At 45.7% G+C, this 23,855-nt stretch overlaps 1 protein-coding gene across 5 annotated transcripts in view; it reads right to left on the bottom strand.

Moving 5' to 3' along the window:
• Positions 1-1,986: 1,986 nt before the first annotated feature.
• The window catches only part of SLC15A2 (solute carrier family 15 member 2), a 58,190-nt gene continuing 36,321 nt past the window's right edge, over positions 1,987-23,855 (bottom strand). For 3 of the 5 annotated variants that reach the window (XM_053981742.1, XM_053981745.1, XM_053981743.1), the window contains 2 exons: positions 22,740-22,844; positions 20,359-21,898 (listed from right to left, as the gene is read on the bottom strand). In XM_053981742.1, the coding sequence (XP_053837717.1) occupies positions 21,722-21,898; positions 22,740-22,844 (282 nt within the window). In that variant the 3' untranslated portion in view covers positions 20,359-21,721. Of the gene's footprint in view, positions 2,282-7,534; positions 7,611-20,358; positions 21,899-22,739; positions 22,845-23,694; positions 23,759-23,855 lie in introns of those variants that run through there. The other 2 variants (XM_053981744.1, XM_053981746.1) reach the window with 2 other exon arrangements.

Here is a 23,855-nt window from a genome sequence, read left to right as displayed (position 1 = left end):
AACTCCTTATGCTCTGCCACTTAATTAATTTTAGACACTTTACAGCAAAACATAATTTGGCCCAACTCTTACCAATGGGAAGACAGAGTGGTGAAAATGCCTGCCTCACCCAGCTCTGTTGCACACCCCAAACATGCTGCAGCTAGACATGGAAATTCTCCACCTGAATATTAAACAAGGAATGGAAGGTAATTCAAGCTTCCTAAAATTAAGGGTCTAAATCCATTTACATTTACAAGCTCTGTAATTAAATAATAAACCAAAATATTATGGTTTGCACTCTAAATGTGAATTCAAGAGCATATGTCTAAGATTACATTACAGCCCCTTATTTGTTTAGCCTGCTGCAGTCTCTGCTTGCAGGGAGGAAAAAATTGCACAGAGAGGAAAAAATTAAATCCCTGAGTCCCAGAGCCACAGCAGGTCCCTTCTGCTTTAGGTTGGGCAGGTTCAGTCAGGCTTTTCCTTCCAGAGCTGTCCATGTGCCTGTGGCAGCACATCTTTCTTCCTAGTGCCTGACCCCACCCCATGTCCTTCCTGCTCCTGCTGTAACCCTGTGCCAGGGTGACCTGTCCCTGAGGTGATGCTTGGAGCTGCTCTCTCTGCCCATCACAGGCTCTCGTGGGCCAAAACAAGGCACAGCCCTATGTGCTTGTCCCCACTCTGTGCCCTGTGCTGGCAGCAGCTCCTCTCTGCAGGGACATCCTGGGGCTCTGCCTCTCTGGCCATCTCTGCCCACCCTGCTTTTGAGGACAGGGACAGTGGCACAGCCACCACTTGTCTGCTCTTTTATTTGCAGTCTTGGCAAAGAAATGAAGGGAGCAGGAAGGGAAATAAAGCAGCAAGTGATGATCAGCTGCTGTGCTTCACATTTCCCATGGTGACACCAACAAATCACAGCCTCTGTGCAGCACAGGCACTTCTGGGAAGAGAGAGGGGTTTGGGGAGCTTGCTCTGATGCAGAGGATTTTTAAATGGACTATTTCCTTTCTTTCCTCTTGGGGTGTCCTCTGTCTGCTCAGTACAAGCCATAGCTCCCTGCTGATATTGCCAAGAGTTCCAGCAGCCACTAAACAAGAGTTTGCAGCAGGGCCAGTGTGCAGAGGGCTTTGGGAACCTTCTCAGCTTTCTCTCTCTCTCAGGATTTTTCATTGAGGTGCACAGAGAGAAAGAAAGAGAAAACCATTTCTATTTCTGCTCCTTGTTTTTCTCATGTGGAATGAGCTTGGAGAATTGTTTACCTGGGGTGATTGCTTGATTGGATTCTGGTGAGGATTGTTTGGGCCTGATGGCCAATCCAATCCACCTGTGTCTGGACTCTCCCAAACAGGGTCACAAGTTGTAAGTAGTTAGATATGATAGAGAAAGTAGGTATGTAGTTTTAGTATCTTCCTTTATATAGTATATTAATGTATATAGCATAGTTATAATAAATCATTCAGCCTTCTGAACTGATGTTGGACATCATAATTTCTTCCAATTGGGTTCACCTGCATTTTACAATACTCAGCCTCTTGCCCAGCATCTCACTGTCATCTGTTGCATTATAAATATTTAAAGGTGTTGTGCATGTGCATGGCCTGCTGCAGGCAGCACAGCAGGGAGGAAGCACCAGTTCACCCCAGTGCCAAGTTGGGACCAGTGGCACAGCTCTGTCTCATCATGTCCAGCAGTGGCTGTCACCCACCCACCTGGTTCCCTCCTCTCCACTCCCAATGGAAAGGTAATGTACCCAAAACCCTTATGTCCTCATGTCAGGGTCAGCTAAACTCATCTGTGACTCCTTCCCCTTTTTATTTCCTCTTTTACCCCACTGTGCTGCTGCAGCAGAATCAGCAGCTGCCACTTAGAGCCTCTCCATTTCCCTGCCTGTTTTAAGAGATCCAGGCACCTTTAAATCCACATACATCAATTATTTCTGCCAAGTCTCCATCCCGCACAAGGGCACTCTGAGCAATGCAAATGGCACAAATAAAGTGTTTGATATTTAATGATCCCTTGCTGCATGGGGAGGGAGCGCTCTTGAACAGGAGGCGCTTTCTCAAGCCGGTGCAATGCAGAAGGACCCCTGTCTCTCGTGACTAATTGAGCCCTAATGGTTTTCCTTTATCATCCAAAATGAAAACAAAGGATTTAAGGGATGTTTTATTGTGGTACTGTGGGTCTTTCTATTAATTTGTTATTCCCCATGTTAAAAGCTGTGCTTTGGCTTGTCCTTCTGAGCCCTCTTCTCCCTGATGTTGCTGCTGCTCTTGAAGTTCTGTCGCTTTTCCTCTGAGGACTGGAAAACAAACACAGCATGTCTGCTGCTCTTGCAGCCTCTGCCAGGAATGAAGGTGCCCAAACTGTCCCCATTAGCCACACTGTCTTTCAAAAGCTTGTGGATTTGGGTATTTCAAACAGCAGGGCATGAATTCTCAGGGCCACACATGCACCAGGAGGGAGGTGTGGGAGCATGGCTGACCCAAACACAGGGGGAGAGCTCCCCCGCAGCTTTCATGGGGTTGATGGAAACAGCAGAAAGGACCAAGGCAGAGTAAATCTTAAAGAAATGATGCTTCATTCCTTACAGCCAGGGGCAATTGTTTGGGATGAGCTGCTAGCTTGCCCTGCCTCCCTGGAAGAAAAGCCTGCTGGCCCCCTCCCTCACACACTTGTGCACCAGCTGCAGGGTGTATATTGAACAGGGAGAAGAAAGGGAAGGCTTGTTTTTGCCAGGAAAACACCCAGGGTGTGCATCACACACACCTGCCTCTGTGCTGAGCCCGGAGTTCAAGCACAGGCACTGATGTAAAGGAAAGACATCAGGACAAGAGCAGGACTGAAGGGAATCTTGCAGCAGAGTCATTCTGCAAATGGCAATAGCTCAAACCACTGCACAGCTCTTTCTGGACATTAGATGTAATTAAGGCTGGGCTCTAAAGTGCCATCTCCGCCCCACGACACATTTCCAAATTGCTGCTCCTCTGCAAAGCCACCTCCGGAGCTGTCCTTGGGATGTCAGCACTGGGGTTAATTGGAATCAACAGGAAAATTGGCCTCTGGAAGGAGAAGCAGGGATGCTGGCTGTGTGTGAGTGGTGGAACACAGCCATACTGCTGCCAGGGCCCCAGTGTCCCCCAAAGGGTAGCAGTGGGTGCTGCCCCCCATGAGATGGGTGCCTCCATGCCCAGCCCAACATTCACTCCAGATGCCTTTGCCCCAGATCCAGATGCAGCCAGACACCAGCATGGGAACCCCACAGGCCCACGCAGCCCACACTGTTCCCCTGTGCCTGTGGGCAGGGTGAGGGTGGATTTGGTTCCTCCAGCTGCCAGCCCTCCAACTCTGGCACTGACACTGAGCTCAGTGCCGGGATGCTGGCAGGATCTCAGTGGGAAGAAAAGCCACCTCCCATCTCCCTCACCCTCGAGTAATGCATCAGCTCCATTGCAGGGTTGCAGAATCCTGTCATTTTTCTAAGTATTCCTCATCCCCTCCAATGCCATTAATCACACTATTTCAATTAACGGACCTGAACCATTGAACAGACCTGTCCTGCACTAATGTGTTATTAATTGGGTCAGGTTGGATGGCAGCAATATTGAGTGCCAGGAGGCTCTGAGCTTTCATCTTCTAGTTTGGGCTGGTTTCATTTATCTAATCACCTTCCCAGTGCCACAGGGGCCCTTTCACTTTTTCCCTCTCCACCCACCTTAAAGGTACTCAGATACACTTTCTGCATTGTCTGGTATCAACTACGTACTGAAGAGAGTCATATCTAATTCACAGTACTCTCCCAAGAAAAATCAATGATTGTTTACATTACTATCCTACAATCTCTATTTTAAAGTAATTCATGGCAGAGCCAGCACTATTAATTTTATTAAGCTGTTAATAGTGGGCAGATATTATTCTGCTCCATTGATCCTAAGTTGATGCAATTACCACTTACAAATCTTGCACCGTGTGACTGAAAATTTCAATTCTGTGTGCAAGCTGAAGCTATACATTTAAAAACGTGCCAAAGCCAGATGAGATGCTGGTGGTGGAAATTGGGGAAAGCTGATTCAAAACAAATAAGGAACTGCCCAAATTTTATAACTTCTTTTAAAGCTGAGGTACAGAAAACAGCCTAGAACTCAGCCATTCCCAAATGCCCCATGTCAAAGGGAGAGACAGACACTCTCCTCACACCTCCTGGGACCTAAGGTTCAGAGATAAGTCATCACCGTGGATTATCAGTTAACTGAAACATCCTCTCATGTGAATGGCAAGTTTTACAGGTGAAACTAAGCTTAGCTCTATCTGCAAAGAAAACATGTCAAAAGCCAGGACAGGCCCATGTCCATCTGAGTGTGCACTGCACTCTGTTTGCAGAGGATGAATATCCCTCAGAGTTCTCAGATCTTATTTTCCTCTTCTCTATGTAAAAAAAAAAAATAATAGCAGAGCAGCATAGGGAAATGGAGAGAGACAAAATGGTGCAAATCACCCAGGTGTCAAACATCCCCAGGAAATCCAACAGCACAGAGTGACCATCTAATCATGAGAGATGTGAGGGATCCTGCATCTAGGAAGAGATTCCCCAGTGGTGATGCCACCCTGTTGTGGAGATGCCATGTGGGCGCCCAGTGTGGCTCACAAGGCACAAACCCTCATTTTAGCTATGAGAAATTAAAAACTGCAGTTTAAATCAGAAGTGAGGACTCACCCTTAAGCAGCTTGGAAAAAGATTCACTCAACCACATCCTTTCTATCATGGGCAGAAATTCCCTTTGTGTATTTGTGAGTCAATAAATACCTGCCGCTCAAGGAATGGGATAAAAGAGAAAAAGGAAAGACACTCCCTGTCCCAGGATCCTGCACTCTAAATAGAAGATGATGATGGATGGATGGATGGATGGATGGATGGATGGATGGATGGATGGATGGATGGATGGATGGAAATAGTGGACAAGGGTGAACCAAGGAGGAGGCAGGAGCCATCCTGTAAGCCTGCAGTGCCAGCAGCCTCATTGTCAATGATAGTCAAAGGATTTGGAGGAAAACCATCAAATCTGCTGAGAGCCTCAGCAATGCAAAGAGGAGGGAATTGAGGCTCCAGGAGGCCTGGCTAACTGGGACCAGCAGCCTTTGGAATACATACTACTGGAGAGGGACCTTCCTTCCAGAGCTTCAGCCTGGACTAATTTTGAAGGGACAAACACATTTGTGTTTGGGATATACAGTTTGACTTGTGTGCTCTCTCTCAGTCAAATGTATTTTAAAACACCTTGAAACAACATATGAACTCTTCAGTGAAAACTAGGGACCTGAGGTTGTCAAACTTGTAGAAGTTCATAGCAGCATTAGACAGTGTAAATCACCTGGATTTGGAGAGTGACAGACACCAAGTTACACCAGCTGAGACTCTGGCCCAGAATCCACCCAGAGTAACATGGAAAGGTATCATAAAACTGCTGATTTCTGGGTCTGGTTAATGCTCTGGAGAGAGCAACTGATATACAGGACTGACTTCAGTCAGTTAAAATGATTGTTCCACATTATAAACCAGCAGCCTTGTCTCCCATGCAAAGCAAATAAATGAAGAAATAAATTCTCTCCACAGCTTAAACATGGGAGGCTCCTGCATGGTCCTGCAGGAGTGTGTGTGCCAAGGGCTCAGTGGGCTGGGACGCAGGAGCAGGATCCATGCCATTCAGCTGGGATGCTCCTTGCTGCCCTTCTCCTGGTGCCAGCTCCAAGCAGACCCAGACAGTGAGATTCTCTGTGGATGGCAGCAGTGGAGCATCCCTGAACCTGTCTGGTCCCCTTGGCCAGGGTTAAGTGGGACACCAGCTTCCCCTCAGAGGGGTCCCTGAGGGACATAGGAGCAGGCACAGCAACCTCCCAAACCCAGTGTTTCTTACCCTGGTCATGAACAAAGCTGTTTGCAAGGTGGTGCTGAAATAGTTCAGATTCATGAACAATTTTTTGCTATTGAAAGGAGTTATTTTTAGCATTTCCCATCCCTTGTACTCTTTAAACCATTTAAACCATAATTTTCTGGGGATTTTTAACCCTTTTGGAGAGTGGAAGACTGGGCTTAAAGCTTCCCTTTCCCGCAGGGACTGGGCTGTGAGCAGCAGGAGAGCAGGATCTGTTTGCTAGAGAGGTGTTGGGAGCACAGAGCACAGGCCAAGCCTGCAAACAGCTCCCTCCAGGCAGACCAGATGCACATTAGCCTGAGTGCCTTTCCCAGTGCTTAACACCCTTCACCAGGGACTAAGTTCAAAGCAAATCCATCCCCTGCTTCTCCATGCAGACAGCTCAAAGTCCCTCGGAAACTGATAGAGTTTGGCTCATCAGCGTATCAGGATCTGTTTTATTTTATCTGTCTGCACAAGCCTGCATGCAGGGATAGATCAGATTAACATGACTGATGAAAAACATCCTCCTCTTTATCCCCTTTGACAGCAGCAACCCTTTATCAACAGTCTGAAGACAAAGTTTTCTCAGCCAAAAGTTTTCTGCCCTGAAGGTTTGTTGTTGTTTTTTTTCCAGCAGAAGTTTATTTTTGCTTCAAGAAAAATCAAAACATTTTGATGGAAGATTTTTCATCCATCCTTATGCATTAGATGTGGTGGCAGACAGGCTTGGCACATCAACATCTGCTCCTTCTCACTGGATTGAATTTAATATCTGGTGTAGGAGCACTAACCCTCCCTCAGAGCTCAGCAAGACAGTTGGAGAGAAGAAAACAGCCTCTCTTCTGAGGGTTTCCAACCACTCTTCCGCAGTGACCCTCTCACAATTTTATCCCCCTTTATTTAGCTAATTTCATAATGCCCTCCAGTGGGATTTTGGGGAGGACAATGTTATAAATTGCAGACCAGTGAATCTGCCACTCACTGCTGCTAATACACTGCATTTATCCTCACTGCCACAGAGGCTGTGGCAGCAGAAGGAGAGAAGAAAAATAATTACTTCTTGCTCAGCTTCTCACCAAATCCTCCCATCAGTCCTCTCATGTCTTTCTTGGCTGCCTCAGTGATTTGCTGTGCTCTGCAGTGCCCAGCTGGGTTCAGTGGTGCTGGTGTAATGGAGTGTGAGGATGGGGAAGCAGTTGGGCACCACGGGTACTGGGAGCCCCTCAGTGCCCAGCACAGCCTGGGCTGTCCAGATTGTGTGCACCAAGTCCCAAAAAACTGATGTGTGAATGCCATTAGGAACTCCCAATCAAGACATGGAGTTATTTCAGCCAGGAAGTCTTAACCCAAAAGCATCCCCAGTGAGGAGTGAGGGAGAAGAGAAGGGGTTTTCTCCAGAGGTGTTTTTAAACATTTCTCAGAAGTTACAGATGTTGAAGAGCCCAAGAGTCCTCCCAGAGAGGACTCAAACTCCACATTCCCATTCAGCAGTGTGGGTCAGCCAGTTGTTGAGCTAAAAGCAAAGATACTGAGTCATAAAATTAACTTAAAATTAACCCAATTTGCTGGTTGGTGCTGAGGTTCCCCAAAACATCAGTATCTTTGTGAGACCTGAAATTAGATGGGATATCAAAAGCCCTTACCTGGTGCATGTATTAAATTGAAGACAAATATTTTGACCAGCACCTAATGGGCCATCTTTCTGGTTTTCTTCAAGACCTGCAAGATCAAATGAAAGACAAACAGCAAGGGCCATTTTCTTCAGAGGAGTTGGTGGATGTGGGGGACCACTGGTGATGCAAAGTATCCCACTGAACTGTCCTGGCACTGCTATTGCTGGGGTGTCATGCACTGAAACCAACGTGCCATGTGAGAAATTTGATGCACTTCACACTGAAGTTGATGCATCACCTTTGGAATCAAATTTATCATCTCTTCCGTCACACTCCATATACTGGATCAGAGTCACCACCTACTGAATTAAAAACTGCACCTGCAGTTCACATCACACCATAAATCAGCCCAAAATGGAATTAAGTGCATTGTATGCTAAGAACTCATCCATCATGCCATAAATTAAACATGGAACAAGCCTCTTAGGTTGGATGTGCCCAGATATAAACTGCAGAGTCCACTGAGAAAAACATGACACCACTGAAGTCACTGAGGGCTTGGTCATTAATTTCAGTTAACTTTTTAATCTACTGCTCTGTACCAGATCTGTCTCTGCCCTGCACCAACCTGAACCTCAGGTACCCAGAAACTTCTTCTGTCAGTGGCTCTCCTGTTGAGCCATGCACATACCCCACTTGGAGGTTTAGGCAGGAGCCTGGAGGAATGCTCCTGCATGGGGAAAAGGCAGCAAGGGCTGAGAGGGCTGTGCAGCCCTTGCTGGCAGCCAGCACACACTGTGGGACACACACAGCACCTCTTGTCTTCAAAGGACCTGTTCCAATGAATGGCCAGGCTCAAAGTCCTTGCTGATGGAGGGGAGTGTCCTTCTCCTAAGCTGTCGGCAGAATTGCACAGGGCTGGGCCTGGCTACTGGGGCTGATGGATGACTGACACACCCTTTGCAGTCTTTGGACTTCAAAGCAATAGGAGGGGGAAAAAAAAAAGACTAAAACAGTCTCAGGAATACATATTTTGTCAGAGCATCCCAGGCAGTTCAGCCCTTGGCAGGTGTTGTTAGTCCTGTGTGACAAATGGGAACAGGAGCACAGAGTGGATGGGTACCAGCTGCTAAAGGCCAAAGCTGGAGACTGGGGCAAAGATAAGACTTCAGAAATTCTTATCTAAAACCAGGATACTATTTTCTCCTTTTTGTTATCTGTGTTAATTTTTGCTTTTCTGACAGCACTCTCGCAGTGCAGGAGCCCCCTGTGCCCTTCCAGTTCCTCAGGGAAAGGTGGAACAAACTTCCAGCTGAAGCACAATGCAGTCAGAGACATCCTTGGGTCCAAACCACAGTCTTTCCTCTTATTTTCATATTCATCTGGTCCTCTCAAAATCTGCTCAGAAGCAATTAAAGCCTGTCAGCTAGAAGCTGATGCAACTTCTATTTAATTAGCCCAGCAGCCAATAAAGATCTCATTCATCAAAATCTCATGGAAGGTATGGCTGTTGTGGGGGGAGGGAAGATTTGTCACTTCTTCCCTAGACCCAGATGGCAGTGGAGCATCGATCAGTGATCCGATCATGCACGGACTCCTGTGCAATCTGAGCAGACCAAGCAGCTGGCACACATCTGTCCAGAAAGCAGCAATGGCTGAAAACTGTGCAGGACTGTCCCAGGTGCCATGGTGGCAAATCCTTCTGGAAGCTCAGTCTTCAGACCATGACTAACCTGGGCAGTAAGTGGCCCTGGTGGGATGAGCAGCTTTGAAGGGCTTTTCTTCTTATGACCCATTTGGCTGCCCTACCCAGCAGCAGGAAATGGCAGAGGTGTGTAAGGAAGGCTGAACACCAGCAGGATGAATTCACAGAGGGATGAAAAAACATGGAGTCTCCCCAGAACTGTTGCCTTTGCCCTGAGAGGGGTTTAAGAGTTCCTCTCACTGTGCTGCCACTCTGAACCTAAACACATTAGGGATGGTAAAGCAGAAGAGAAATCAGTACCCACAGTAATGGATCACAGCAAAGTTTTGGGGTGCTCAGCATGTCAGAGAAAGACTTTAGGGTGACATCCTTTTGGCCTGAAAGCTTCTCCTTAAATTGGCTGTCAGGGTATCAAATATTTACCTGACCTTCTTCTGCAGGGTTGAGATTTTCCCAGAGACTGTGCAAGGTGGCCAGGAGGATGGGGGGAGCATAAATCTGTACCTGCAAGGTCACTGTGCTGGCTTTGTGTCATGAACAGGGGGGTTTCACCAGCTCAGACCTGCAGGAGCAGATCCTTGTGGGAATGACTTGCCAACACTGTTTGCAGCCTCACCATCACAATTCACTGAACTGAAAAAAAGTAAATCAGCTATCACAGGATAGTTCATACTTTACAAATACGAGTGATGGTATCTTTATAATTAATGATTATGAGAAAGTAGCTTAATAGTTTGTTTCCTTGTGAGTGGCTTGATTTGTAATACATGGCAATTGGCATAAGCAAAGCAGGTAATTGGAGCCAGTTTACCCTTGGTGTGTCCAGCTGGTAGCTGTGCTTCACAGACTTTCCTCAGAGCCTTAACCCCTGGGCAGAAAAAGGCTGCAGATGTAACCTCAGTGACAGTCATATTTCCAAACTGGGGGGTGTTTGGGGGTGGAATGATGGGCAGTTTCTTGCTGCTGCTCCACACATTTTACAAGTTGCTGTTGTCAGTGAATCTTCCCTGGCATTTGCAAGGAAAATGCCTGTGCTCAGCTCAGGGCCTTGAGCCACCCATCTCCTCAGGAGTTATTAACAGGAACATCATAGCTGGCACATTACTGTGATTGATGCTGTATCAATCAACTGGAAAAGTGTTAAGCAAGCCTTAAAAAGAAGTGAGATGAAGGCTTAAATACCAGGCTAAGATGTCCATATTATGGGATTATTCCAGGATTGAAAACACATGTGCAGAGATGCTGACATCCTCAGCTGTGCCCCTGTCCCTGACCCTGCTGCTCCATGCTGGCCAAACTGGTTCCACGGGAAGTCAGTAATGAGTGCTTGCATTGCAAATGACCGTATGCACTGTATGCTTATCAAAAAAAATAGAATAAGAAATACTCTCTATTAACACATTATTTCTAGCCAAGCATGTTTTTATTTGGTTTCATCAAGTCTGATTTGATTTGGTTTATCTTTGTTTAAGATTGATGTGATAAACTACACTCAAGCTTGCCAAGTCATTTTTGCTAGTGTGACATTTGGTATTTCAGAACTCAGGTGGGAGGCCTCCTCTTTTAAGGAGAGTCTCAGATTTTCTTGCGTTAAAACAAAAAAAATTTGTGGCCGGGTCAGTTGTGGAGAAATTTAAGTGTGGCATTCAATTTGTCATACCCAAAAGGCAAAAAACCAAACACCTTCCACAAGAACAAAAACAACAACAAAACAACAAACAAACAACAACAAAAACTAAGCCAAAAAAAAAAAAAAAAGGCAAAACGCCAAACAAAACAAAACTAACCCTCAAATGTGTTATCTTTTAATCATCTGTGATTTTCAAACACTATGCCCTTGGGGAACCCAACTCACAGATTTTGTGCCAACAATGAGTGATTTTTCTTAAGAACAAATTCACTTCTCATCTCCAAAGCCAGGCCCACACACCAGTGAATTCCTGTATTGTGCATGCAAAGCCCAAGATCAGAAACCACAGGGCAGGGATGGCCCAGTGCCCAGGACGTGCTCTGAAGGGGGTGCTTCACACATTCTTTCAGTCTCTATTCCAGTGCTGTGCTTTCTCCCAAAAGATGCCCCTGATTCCCCTGGGGAAGCATCAGGCTTTCCCAGGGGGTGTAGTACCTTCCTTGCTTCACCTGCAGCCATCCACAGCAGCAGCAACCTTCCCAGGCAGATGTTGGCCATCCCCCCTTTCCATGCCCTTCACCCCGGGCTCGGACCTGGAGCAGGTGGAGAAGAAGCTGCTGCAAAGCAGGGATGTATTTTATCACTCCCAGGACCTGGGCTCAATGTTTCCATGTGCTGCCTCCAGTGCTTTACAGAGAACCATATCCAGCTTGTCCTTCTGGATCTCTCTTTTCCATGGAGGGTCAAGGTGGTCTCTTTGCTCCCCTGCTTGTGCTCAGAAAGGATTTTAAAACATTTACAGCCTGACTAGACCCAGCAAGCTCAGGGCTGGCAGAATAAAAATACTGCTTTTGTCAGCCCTTCATGTTAAGTGTCTATATTTAAAATTACTACATAAACTAAAAAATTATTAACAGGTCTAAGCACTTTACCAGGCAAATCCAATTTCTTCTTCGGAGAACTGGATGGAATAAAGCTAAAAAATTTGCTTTTAGGATGAGATTTAATTCAAAGTGTCAGTGTTAGTTCTCCTACTGTACTTGTAGGTTTAGAGAATAAACCTGTTTGCTAGCAAACAATCATCTTAAACAAGATTGTCATTAATCCCGAATTCAGCTGTCAAAAGGACTGAGACTGCAAACTAAGAAGGAACAAGGAAAACCTGGTAATTTCTTTGTTAAATATTTGTAAACTGTCATGTCAGTAATGGATAATAAGAAAATTTTGAGCCTCCAGACCTGATGCATAACACAAAGCTTTGCTGTATTGCACCTAAACTATTATCAATAGCACATTTATTATAATAATAGATGAAAAACAAGCTTCCTGGCTGAAAAACAAGATCAATTTGAGCTCAAGCTATTTGGACATGTTCTAAATGTTGTAATTAAAATGCAGCATGAATGTTCCTTTAAAAAAAAAAAACCTGAGAAAAATAGCCTTGCTGCAATTACATATGCCATCCAGCCCTGACTCAATAGCCTGACCCCGAGGGAAAAAAAAAAAAAAAAGAACAGCCAAAATTGTATTTGTGTCCAGTCAGACATTGCTCATCTCCAGGGCTTGCTGCAGAGCCTACGCTAACATGACTTTTCCTGTTGGGTCAGGACCCAGCCCAGCCTTGAAGATTTGATGCAGGGAGTCAGCCCTGGTTGCACCGAGCTCCCTGTGCTGGTCAGGATGTGATCACAGTCCAGCAAAGAAACCCAGCTGAGCTCAATCTTGCTGCAAAAGCAACTGCAGTTTATGGTGGGGAAAAAAAAAACAAACAAGCAACCATAAAAAGAGATAAAGAAGCCAGCTGTGTGGAAGGTTTCAGTCCTGGACCAAGTGCCTTGGGGACAGAAATGGTTGGAGTGGATTTCTCCCCAGCACCCTCCCGCAGTGTTACAGCACACATCAAAGCGGGAGTTGCACCTCCTGCAGCAATTAGAGACCCACAGACACTTCCCAGGAGCTGCCTGTGCCCTGGAGAATTGGGCTCTTCTTTTGTTCTGATAAAGAAGTGACTAGTGAGGTACAGCTATCTCCTGGTAGCTCTCTAAATAATTGTGTTCTCTCGTCTTTTAATCATATGTCCCACGAGGCTCATAATACCACACGTGCACTCCAAATGGGCCCATCAGCTCGGTTTATCAAAGGGACTTAATTTAATCCTAGTCTTTGATGGAGACAGGAGCGGTCAAAGTCCGCCCTAATGATTTTCTAAGTTTACTTATCTTGCAGATTTGGGGCATGAAGGGCACTTGGACTCCAAGTACAGCATTGTTAATGAGAAGCCATGAGGAGGAAGATAAAATTGGCAAGAGCTTGACAGTCTGGATCAAGAGAAATCACAGCAGAAACCTGGAAAAAGAGTGGAGACTGAAAACGCAAAATAAATCCCATGATTGGTGTCACCACAAGCAACAACATGAGACTGGTAAAATAAATTGCTGGAGGCAATATTTACCTCTGAGTGAATATCACAGCTGTGAGAGACCCATCAAGGAGAGGCCAAGAGCAGAGAAATCCAAGCTAGGAATTACAGAGCCAGAGGAAAGCAGGCACAAAGTGCTGTGGATGGTGGAGCTGCTCTGACCTGGCAGCATCCCCTCCCAGACAGAGCAGGATGCAGTAAGCATGAAAAACACACCTTTGCATGAAAAAGTGCCTGCTCTTCCCTAAGCTTTAAAGAAGCTCAAATCTTTCAGAGTTGAGCACCTTTTAAAACCACTGGGATGACTTCTCTGCTCATTTTCAGCCCAACAGGTCAGTGGACCCCAGAAGGTGTAATACAGTGACACCAGCTAAAAAATGCTGAGCAAACTGAAGTAAAAACTCAAAGAAAGAAACCAAAATCCCTGGCTTCAAGGGATGCTGAACAAAGAACATTAGGACCAAAGACATCACAGATAAGAGTTTAATGGAAAAGCTAAAAGCCCAGCCTTCTCCTGAGAGAGTTGACAGGACAAGACTGGAGCAGTGTTTCACTCCCGAGCTGCAAGTGATGGATGTGAACACAGTGGGGGGAAAAAAAATAATTTAAAAAAAAATGTTGCTAGACAAAACCCAGCTGGTTCTGAAGCTCTCAATGGCCTTTAATAGTTTTCAGCTCAAATGGAAGAGGGAACTCGGAGCCTGCATTACAGAAGCAAGGAGTGCTGTGGGCTGTCAGAAATGGAGCACAAGGCCTTTGGTTACAAGCAGCACATGCAAAAGGATGGTATAAGGAAGGAACAAAGAAATCCTCCAGTAGGGATGTAAAGGACTGTGCTGGCACCACTAGTGCAGAGGGATTCTTCATGGCACTATCAAAGTTTTGGTGGAAGATGGATAAAACATCTACCTGCAAACAGCCAAGGCCATTTCTTTATTTTATACAGAGAGTGCAGGTGGTTCAGGACAACCTTTGGGGAGAAAATGTAAAGAAAAACAGTGCTATTAGCTCCGAAAGTAAATCCACAACCAGCAGACAGCAAAGGGTAAAGTGCAAACATTACCCAGGCTGGCTAACTCCACAAAGGACTGACTGGTTAAAAACATGTCAAATCCTTGGTCTCATCAGGGAGGTGCTCTTTGGAGAGGTGGAGGACCTGAATCTGAGGAGAGCTTCCAGGAAGGTGCTTGTGGGTGGGCAGAGTGGGAAAGCCCAAACGTCCCCTTGCTCCAAGTGGTGAGTTGGGAGACTGCACAGCTCCTTGGCCATCCCTGAAATAACAGGGCGTTGATGATGCTGGCTGTGGTGAGAAAGGAGCAGTGCAAATTAAATAGACTCTATGGAAAGAGGGAACTGTCTTCTCTTTGCTCTGCAGATTTTGGGCTGTATAAAGTGTCAGGAAGCAAAGCTGGCACTGGCAGCCCATGACTGGCACACAGATGTGCTGGCCAGTGCTGGACCTGGGAGCTGCAGCCCCCAAGAGGCATCGGAGCATTCACTGAGCTCAGGGCACAGCAGGAGCTGGACTGCATGTGGGGAGCCACTGTGACTGACAGCAGTTTGTCTTTTTGAAAGACAGCAGCTCCTGGTGCCTGGTGGATTCCTGCTGGCCTGTCACACCTCTAACTTGGGCAGGAAAAATCCATATTGGCAACTTTGAGAGGTTTCTTGCTTCGGTGAGGACAGCATGAAGGCTGCTTGGAAAGTGTTTTGATGCACAGGTTAAACAGAGAAAGAGCCTGAACAAAGGTTCTCAGCAGCTCCAAGCAGACTTGGGTAGAGTCAGAGCTCCAAGTAAATTCACTTCCATTTGAAGAAACTTCATTTGTGAGTGGTACACAGAACAGCAAGATCTGGGAGATGCCAGTTATTACCCAACACCTGGTCACTGGGGATGGACAAGTAGACCAGGAAGGAGCAGAAAGTGCCCTGCCAGGATGCAGATTCAGAAGCTGAAGCCTGGCAGCACATGGTAACACACAGTGATGGGACAGGGCTCTCAGCAGAACACTGACACTGACTTTTAAAAGGCCAAGCCTGGAATGGCCACAGAGCCAGCCCTCCTGGCCAGCTGGCACTGGTGACAGAGGAGCTGCCCCTTTCCACCAGCTGCTGTTTCCATGCTGATGGCAGGTCTGTGATTGCAAAGGCAGCCCACTGACCACACACCACTGCCGAGATGGACACAGCCTGTGTGGCTTTCTCTCACTTCTGTGCAAGAGACTCTCAAACTGGCTGGCAGGGCAGGGCTGGGCCATAAATAATGTGTAAGCAGTCTGAGGCCACAGGCAGCACCAATGGATGCTCCAGGGCTGCTGACAGCAAGCAGTGTGTCAGTCCAGAAGTCCTGTGTCTTGACTTGGCACAGCACAAAGGCTGACTATGGGCAGCTAACCAGGCACAGGATAGGTGGGAGGGAGATGCTGGACAACCCCTGTGCTCTGAACTGCTTTGCCTACAGAAGATGTGTCAGGGCATACGAAGCTGTGACAAAAAGCCAGAGGCAAAGCAGCCAGGGCAGATGCTGTTACCACCCAGACATTTGGCTCAGCGTGGTCTCTGCCCAGACACAGTTCTCCTGTGGGTCAGCAGCTTTTCTGGATGCAGGAAAGTGGGCAGCATTGTCCAGGACAGCTCCCAAACAAACACGCTGTTGCTGCCAGCAAAGAGGCTGCATGAGTGGAGGAATAAGCATGGTCCTGAAGGCTGGCAAAGTCATCAGAGAGAAGTGACTTGTGGGGAGGGAAGATCAGCATGTGGGACTGGGGGGGCTGACTGCTAGCAGAGGGAGTCATTTGGAGCTAACTTGGGAGTCTTCAACAAGAGGAGAACCAAGCTGCAGCTTGGAAGGGGTACATGGCAAGTCAGTTCTTTTCCTTACACACAAGGGTAGATGCAACAGGACAGGTCAAGCAGACTGTACAATGTATGCAATGACAAGAAATAATCTAAAGAGGGATGTTTGCTTGATTTGTGTATCTTCATCTTGGTTGCCAGTTGTCACATTGGTGGATTCCAGCTACAGTTCCTCATTGCTCTGACTGAATTGCTAAATTCAGGTTTACATTTTTACTCTCTGTAAGCATATTAAAATTTTAATTAAGCACTAAGTCAGTGGTTTAGCAGGTTTTTGAGACTTTAGCTATTTATCTTGTTGATTACAGTTCTCTCAGGTCCTTAGTTGTGGCCTAATTTTAGAGCAATTCTGACTGACTGAGCCCTGCAGTTTAACTGCTACAACTATTCATTAAAAATGAAGAGATCAGAGTTGATCAGCAGACTGTGGGAGCCTGCTGTGTGGCTGTTCTGCATCCTGACAGTCTTCTGATCTACAGGTACTGGAGCCAGGTTAATGCTGATCTGTTGGCAAAACACAGCATGAAAGCCTTTGAAAAGATGCATCAGCTCCTTGATACAAAGCTCAGTAGGAAACTGTTTCCTTCCTTGTTGTCCATGTGAGATGGTGAGGAAGGAGGGATTTTAAGCAAAGCAATTATTTTCTTTCATGCAATTTCCATTAGGCAACACGAGCCCTTCTCAAGACAAAATGTTTGTGTCTCCCATTTTTGTCTCTCTGGGGAGCACTTTGCAGGAGATTAATGAGGGTCCCTGCTTTACAAAGCACATGGGAAGCTCCCTCAAGGAAGCAATGCCCCAGTTCATGTCTAGCCAGCTTCATGTGGAACTTCAGGGCTTTTTTTCTAAATTGCTGGAGAACTCTAAAGGCCCCACGTCTTGTACATGAGAGGTTTATCACACACATGAGCATGAAAGACTAGCTATCAACAGCTAGTGAATCCAGCTATCAACATGCAAAATCCTGGCCAGATCTGTCAACATCTGGGACTGGATGCATCTCTTAAGTGCTGTTTTAAAATTGTATCACAATAACGAATGTAGTGATAATGAAATGCAGACTCTGGTACCATCCAAAATTCAGCAGCTGTGGTATTTGCCATGGCACTGATCTCCCACGTTTAAGCAGTTTTTGCTAGAAAGTGGTTCTTGTAGCTCAGAAAAGAAATTCGTGCAGAGAGAGAAAAATGGAGATTATCCTTCTGTGTATGACTCTGGCTAAAACTTGTTAACCATCCCTAATTGTAGCTCTCCCTCCTGTGCTAATCACATCTGTAATGACATTCAGCTGTTTGCCCTGTCCCAATGGCTATGCCAAGGTGGTGGCTCCCATGGATGGTGGGGACATTGCCAGGGTAAAGCCACCTCCTCCTCTGGTCAGTGCAGATCCACCAGTGCTAGTCTTCATGCTGGTTTTTGCAGTACTCTGGAATGCCAAAACCATTTTCAAACCATGGGTGACCATCTCCCCCAATGGCCCTTCACCACCAGCTAGGAGAGTGCTCATCTTAAACACCTGAATTCATCCACTGTTTAATCATCTGAGCTTTCCTCTTCTCTCATCTCATATTCTCTGCAATTAATTCAACGTAACTTCAGCTGTTCCTTGAGGAATTGGGAAGACCTTGACCAAACAGCCCTTTGTTTCCTCCCTGCCCATCAGTCTGCAGCTTCCTTGCCTCAGGCCTCAGGCCAAAGCCAAATGAAGTGAAAACCTTTTCTTTCACTCGCTTACATTTCACTTTCACATTAAAACTCACACCTAGGTCATTGCCCAGTGAATCACAACCTCCACCAGGGCCAGCCCTGCCTCAGTCTACTTTGCCAGGCCCCATTTGGGTATCCAGAGAGGAACCAGCTCCTGACCTGGCCAGGCTCCTGCTTCCCAGTCAGTGGTGACAGCACACACCAGCTGCATCCAAGCCAGTCCCATGCAGCCCTCCCAGGGCTCATCTTCTGGAATTCTGGGATTGCAGTGAAAGGAAGATGGAAGCAAAGAGAGATGCAAGCCCCTTAAGCTGCACAGAGAACTTGCTACCTAAAGGCATTTGACTGCCTCAGAAAGAGGTAAATGTAAGGAACTGACAGCAATGTTGTTTTGCTCATTTTGAAATCTCATTTTTATGCTTATCTCATGGAAAATTGGAAATAACACTGGTCACACTTACAACCTGCTAAGGGGAAAAATGGCAACAGCCAGTGCAAACGAAGGTAAGTTTTCTGCACAAAAAAATCTTCCTCAGAAAGCACCTTTCAGAGAAACAGATAAACACACACATACTTACAGAGCAAAGCCAAACCCCTGCAATCTCCATGAAGGTTTGTGCTGCAACACATCTACAGCTCCCCACCACTTCATCCTTGTCCCTCAGCTAGAGAGGATAATTCCTCTAGGTCAGTTGGAGTGAGCTTTCCCTAATCTGTGCCAGGGAAAGTTTCATCAACAGCTGAGAATCTTCAGTGACAGGTGAAGCTGGACAGGCAGCAGGTTGCTATTTCTCTGTAGAGGTTCATTCAGTTTTACATGAACTGTGACTACTTTGGTTCCTCCCTGTGATCCTTAAGCAAAGAATTGTGAGGAATAAAGAATATTTTTCTAAAATTGGGTATAAAGAGCTGAGCATGGCCCCATCTCTGACCATATGGAAGAAAAACCCAGAGACTTCATTACTCCATGGAATCAAGTCTCAACCCTTTGATCCAGTCTTGAGTCCATCTGAAAGTGATGCAAGGCTTCCAAAGATGGAGTTGTGGCTCTAAAACTGGAGAAGTGCTATGCTGAATGTGCTATTTTTCCACCTTCTCCAGCAACAGAAGGGGCAGCTCATTGTTACAGCCCCCAGCCTGCTCCTGGCTGGTTGTGAGCATGCCAGTGGAAATCCCTCCAAAGTGCTAGTGCATTCCATATAAATGGGTCCAATTTAGCAAAGCTACAACAGCAGCTGAAGCAGTGGGGAAGGATCGTACCAGCAACCAAGCAGGCAGATCAGAGAAGGAAAAAGCTTCCAATAGGTGATGATGAGCAGGTGGGAAGAAGTAACCGGTTCATCTCTGAGAGAAATGTGAACAGAGCCTTACAGTCCCCCAAGAAATTCCTGGTAGGGGCTGCAGGAGCAGGCCCCAGCCTCATGTTAGCATGGCCTTCCTGTTAATAATTTTCCCAACTGTGTATTGCAATTTTTCCTTCCCCCACCATTATGGTGATGGTTTGGAACATGGAGATGTTTGGAAAGGGGCAATTTGGCATCAAGAGTCTAAAAAGCAGATACAGATGACATCCTAAATGTATCTTTTATGAGCTTGGAATGATTCCTTTAAATTAAGCTCAGAGTCTGTTACAGCTTCTGGTAGTGTCACCAATAAGGAAATAAAAAAAAATCAGGAGGTTCTCAAGCATATGTAGTCTTAGAGATCTGGATACCTTGCTTTCCCTCATGCAACTTTGAACTGCTTACCAATGCTTCCCAAGGAAAGTGCTTCAATAATTTTCATTTGTCTCTAAACCACATATGCCCTCGAACCCCAACATACTTTTAAATTCAAGGCTTATAAAAAATTAAATATTCCAATAATTCTAAATTATGTTTTTTCAGTGTTACTGGAGTCTGGCCATTCCTTCAGTTTGGGGATTTTTGTTTTGTTTGCACTAGGTGGAGGAAGAAATGCTTTCTATTAGTGCTTCAAATTGGAAGTTGGTCAAACAGCATCACAGCAGAGTGATTCAGCAGCCTCTGAGCCGATTCACAGTGTGTCATAAAATGGGATTAGGAAAATAACAGTGCTTGGAGGAGAAAGAACCCACACAAAGAAATCACAGCAGGAGAACAATACCAGAAAGAACAGAGGGGAATAATCCTCATTTGGCTTCTGAGAAGCAGGTTGGATGACCTAATTGGTGGCTTTCAATGTCCTCCATTCTGCATGGAGTTACAGGGTTCAGCTGCCTGGATCCAGCCACCACAGCTTAATAAATGTCTCTGCATGGACTGAACCACCCCAAGTGCTCCTGCGTGCACATCTGCAGCCTCTTCTCATTTATCTGATGAGACCATGGTCCCCCTCTGGCACAACCCCCGATGCTACTTCACAGCAGGCAGGAGCTTATGCAGAACTAGTGGTGAAAGCCCATGCCCACTTAGGACAGGAAGCAGAGAGAGCAATCTTAGGCTCTGAGTTAAAACCAAAAAGCTGTGTTTTGTTAGTGTTACTCAAGAAGATACATACACACAGCACATCAAAGGAGCTGAGGTGTCAAACTAAGTGTATTTCCTAGCACTGTCCTGAACAGGAATTAAACATGTATTTTGTGATCTCCTGAATCCAAGTATCAGCGACCACCTATGGCCAATGCCAAATTTAAAATATATTCTCTGTGAACCTGAAGATCGTATTGACAACCTTGTTTTAAATTAGGCCAGACCTGTTACAACTGTGGCCTTGAAGTGACAGAGGAAGGCAGGACTCTCTCAGGAGTTCTACTAGATCAGCAGTGGTTGAATTACTCCTATGCAGAACATAAAATCACAGCTTCACGCAATTGAGGAAAATCAGACAATTATATCACAATTCCAATGAAATTGCTATATCCAAAGTCTGGTTGAGACAGAAAAACAAGGAGGAAAAAGAAAAATCTCATATGCCATGGTCTCCCCTTGTAAACTAAAAAAATGATAAAGTGCATCCTTGTAAATAACTCACTGTGGGATGCCTGGAATTTTATAGAAACTACTGCAACTTGTCTCCCAGTGGGGAATAACTGAGGCATGAGATAAGAAATCAGCCATATCCTAACTTGCAGTGACAGGTGCTGTAAAAGGAAATGCCCAATAAAGCCTTAATGTATAGGAAGATGGCAAATAACTGTTTGGAATTCTGAAATAAGAAAGCATAAACCAATTCTCTAATCATGTCTAATCAAAGAACACCATCAGTTGCTAAAAACTTGTAGGGAAAAAAATGGGAGAGGTGGTAGCATGCTTGTCTTCGTCAGCAGTGTTTTGGGAATATTTTAGCCTGCAGAATTTAATTCCCTGTTATTACTTCTGAGCCTGAAGGTGAAAATCATAAATCACAACCATTCATAACATGCAATAATGGGATGAAATACTCATAAGGAGAGTTACATGATGATATCCTCTGGGATTGTGTGTAACCCTTACAGTCCTTGATGATAGCATTAAAAATCCTTCTGTCGCTAACATCTATTCTTCCCTAATTCCTACAGTAGTTTTTCCTCTTTCTTCTCTCGTAACATTTCCAGATTTTTGTATCATATGGCATTCCTTCCACCCTTCCTCCCTGCTGCCCTAAATATACATTTAAGGCAAAATCATAGGAAAGCATTCCATGCTTAAAAAGGTGGGCAGGTTTTAAATTACACTGTAATTACTAATAAGGGCTTTTAATACCTGAGGAGCTTTCCCAGGGAGTTTTGCTCTGATTTCAGGACCCCCATTGTTTTTATAGAGGGCCATTTGGTCCCATTTATAAGGTGGTTACATTTTGAGTAACAAAGACTGCAATGCTCTAAAATAAAATAACCCTGTCCCCACCCGTCTTTCACCTTCCCATAACTGAGTTGAAAAAAAAATCCCAACCCATGATGTGTTAGAGCTTTGTTTTCTGAGTAACAAGACCAATCATGTTTCCTCTGCTTGAGGTCTCTCTCTTCTCTTCCTTTTCTTCTAGGTCCTCTGGATCCACACTGACATAGAAATATCCCATGATGGAGAAAATAATGCACACAGCAAAGAGGAGAACAGTGAACAAGACAAATTCAGCCCACTAGGAAAGAAAAAAGAACAGCAGGTCAGGAGACCCTAGACTCTCAGTCTGGAGGATATCTCTGCACTTTCAAGTGCTTTTTAAAGAGCTGGGTGAAAGTTATTTCTTAGTTTCCAAAATGGCTCACAAGATATAAACTTTCTCATCCTGTTTTTCTGGTAAATGCTTGTACACATAATATAATTACAAATATGTGACACCTCTTGAAACAAAACAGTTAGATTGAGTTGGTTTCATTAAATCTTTTCTTACAAATCTGACTGGAACATATCCACCTGGGTTTTTTGCCTACAAGATTCTTTTGAGAGAGGTAGATTCATGATGGCCAGAAATAAGACCCAGTTCACACCTTCATGGCATCATCCCAGAAGTTTCACTGTCTGAATTAAACTATCTCTGCTCCACAACCTCCCCCTGTAAGCCTGACATCTCAGGGATGCCACAGGCAGCCTGGCAGGATTGCCCAAGCGAGACCCTTGAGGAAGAACTGAGTGCCCACTGGTCTCATTTCTGGTGAGCACTCAACGTGTGGCTGCCACTGTGTCCAGGCTCCAGGTCCAGACACAGCCAGCTTGCCTAGAGCTGAGCTCCAGCAGAGTTACCAGCACTAGTCAGGTACTTCCAGTCCCTGTGAGGGCCAGGGAGGGCCAGTGCTCCCCAGGGGAGCACCACTGAGGGCCCCACAGAGCAGGGGCTGGGGGACAGCTCAGAGTGAGCTGCTGTCAGCTCAGGTGCAGGAGCCTGGGGCTGGGCAGAGAAGCTGTGCACCAGGACACGGCCATCCAGAAGCACCAGAAGCCTGTTGTAAAGCATGACCTCTGTTTTAAGAGCCAAACCATACCTGTGCCATTGGTGCAGCCTCAGCAACAATGAGCACAAAGGTATTCCCCACAGCCACGGTGAGCAGCCAGCCTGCCTGCAGCACCGACTTCATGCTGGCTGGAGACTGAAAAGAGGAGAAGGGCCTGATCAGTGGGAATCGCGCTGTGCCCTTCGGCCCTGCTTCACCCTCTGGAGTCCTGCCCAGTGTAGGTGTCGCTGGGCTCAGCCTAGGAGGAGATGGTGGAATTTCCTCTGTGTGGAGTGGTTAATCTGTGGTTAATCTCAACATCTGCATACAAGGAGCTTTCAAAACATGGACAGGAGGACACATGAAGAAGGAGGAGATGCTGTTGTTGCAGAGCTGAGTCCGGGTCATCCCCAACCTGCATCATCTGAAATGGTACCATCAGGATGTCCAAGGAGCCACACAAGCCCTGCAGCTTGGAGTCTGGTGCCATGTGGCTGTATACCTTTGGAAAAGAGACTGGATCTTGATGTTAAATTTCCTGCTGAGGACAAATTTTCCACATCCCATTACAGATCATCCCACTGCATTAATCATCCTCATTAATAAACATCTGCACCTTACTCCAGGGATAGATTTGAGCAGCTTCAGTAGCTGTTTGACCATGTAATGTCTCAGTCCTCTCTTCTCATCAACCTCCCCGGACAACAATCAAATCATCCCTTGGAGTTCATTACCCCTTGCTCCTTTGTTACAACCTTGCATGTTTAGAGTCCTTCAGTCTCTCAATTTAAAGCAAGTGCTAAGCCCTCATGCCACCTTGTAGCTCTTGAGATACCTTGCCTTTTTATCACTGAAAAATACAAAGCACAAAATACTTCACTAGGAGAAAACCCTGATATAAAAATATTCAGAGTTTTCCCATTAATTATCCAGTTCTGTTCTGTGTTCTCAGGCTTACCAGAAAAGGATATTTCCAAGTATCACCGAGAACAGAATATGAATTAATTTCAGAATATGAATTAATTTAGCTTGAGGGCACCCAGCAAGCTGTGTTACAATCCCACTTTCAGCTGAAGGACAGATAACATTGTTAGTGTCATGTCAAAGAAAGTATGACAAGTCAATGACAGATGCAGAAATAAATCTTTAAGTCTAATTGTAAGGCCC

Source organism: Vidua macroura, chromosome 7 (assembly GCF_024509145.1).
Source record: "Vidua macroura isolate BioBank_ID:100142 chromosome 7, ASM2450914v1, whole genome shotgun sequence".
Lineage (NCBI taxonomy): Eukaryota > Metazoa > Chordata > Aves > Passeriformes > Viduidae > Vidua > Vidua macroura.
The sequence above is the reverse complement of the archived record's forward strand: the minus strand, read 5'-3'. Positions and strand labels throughout refer to the sequence as shown.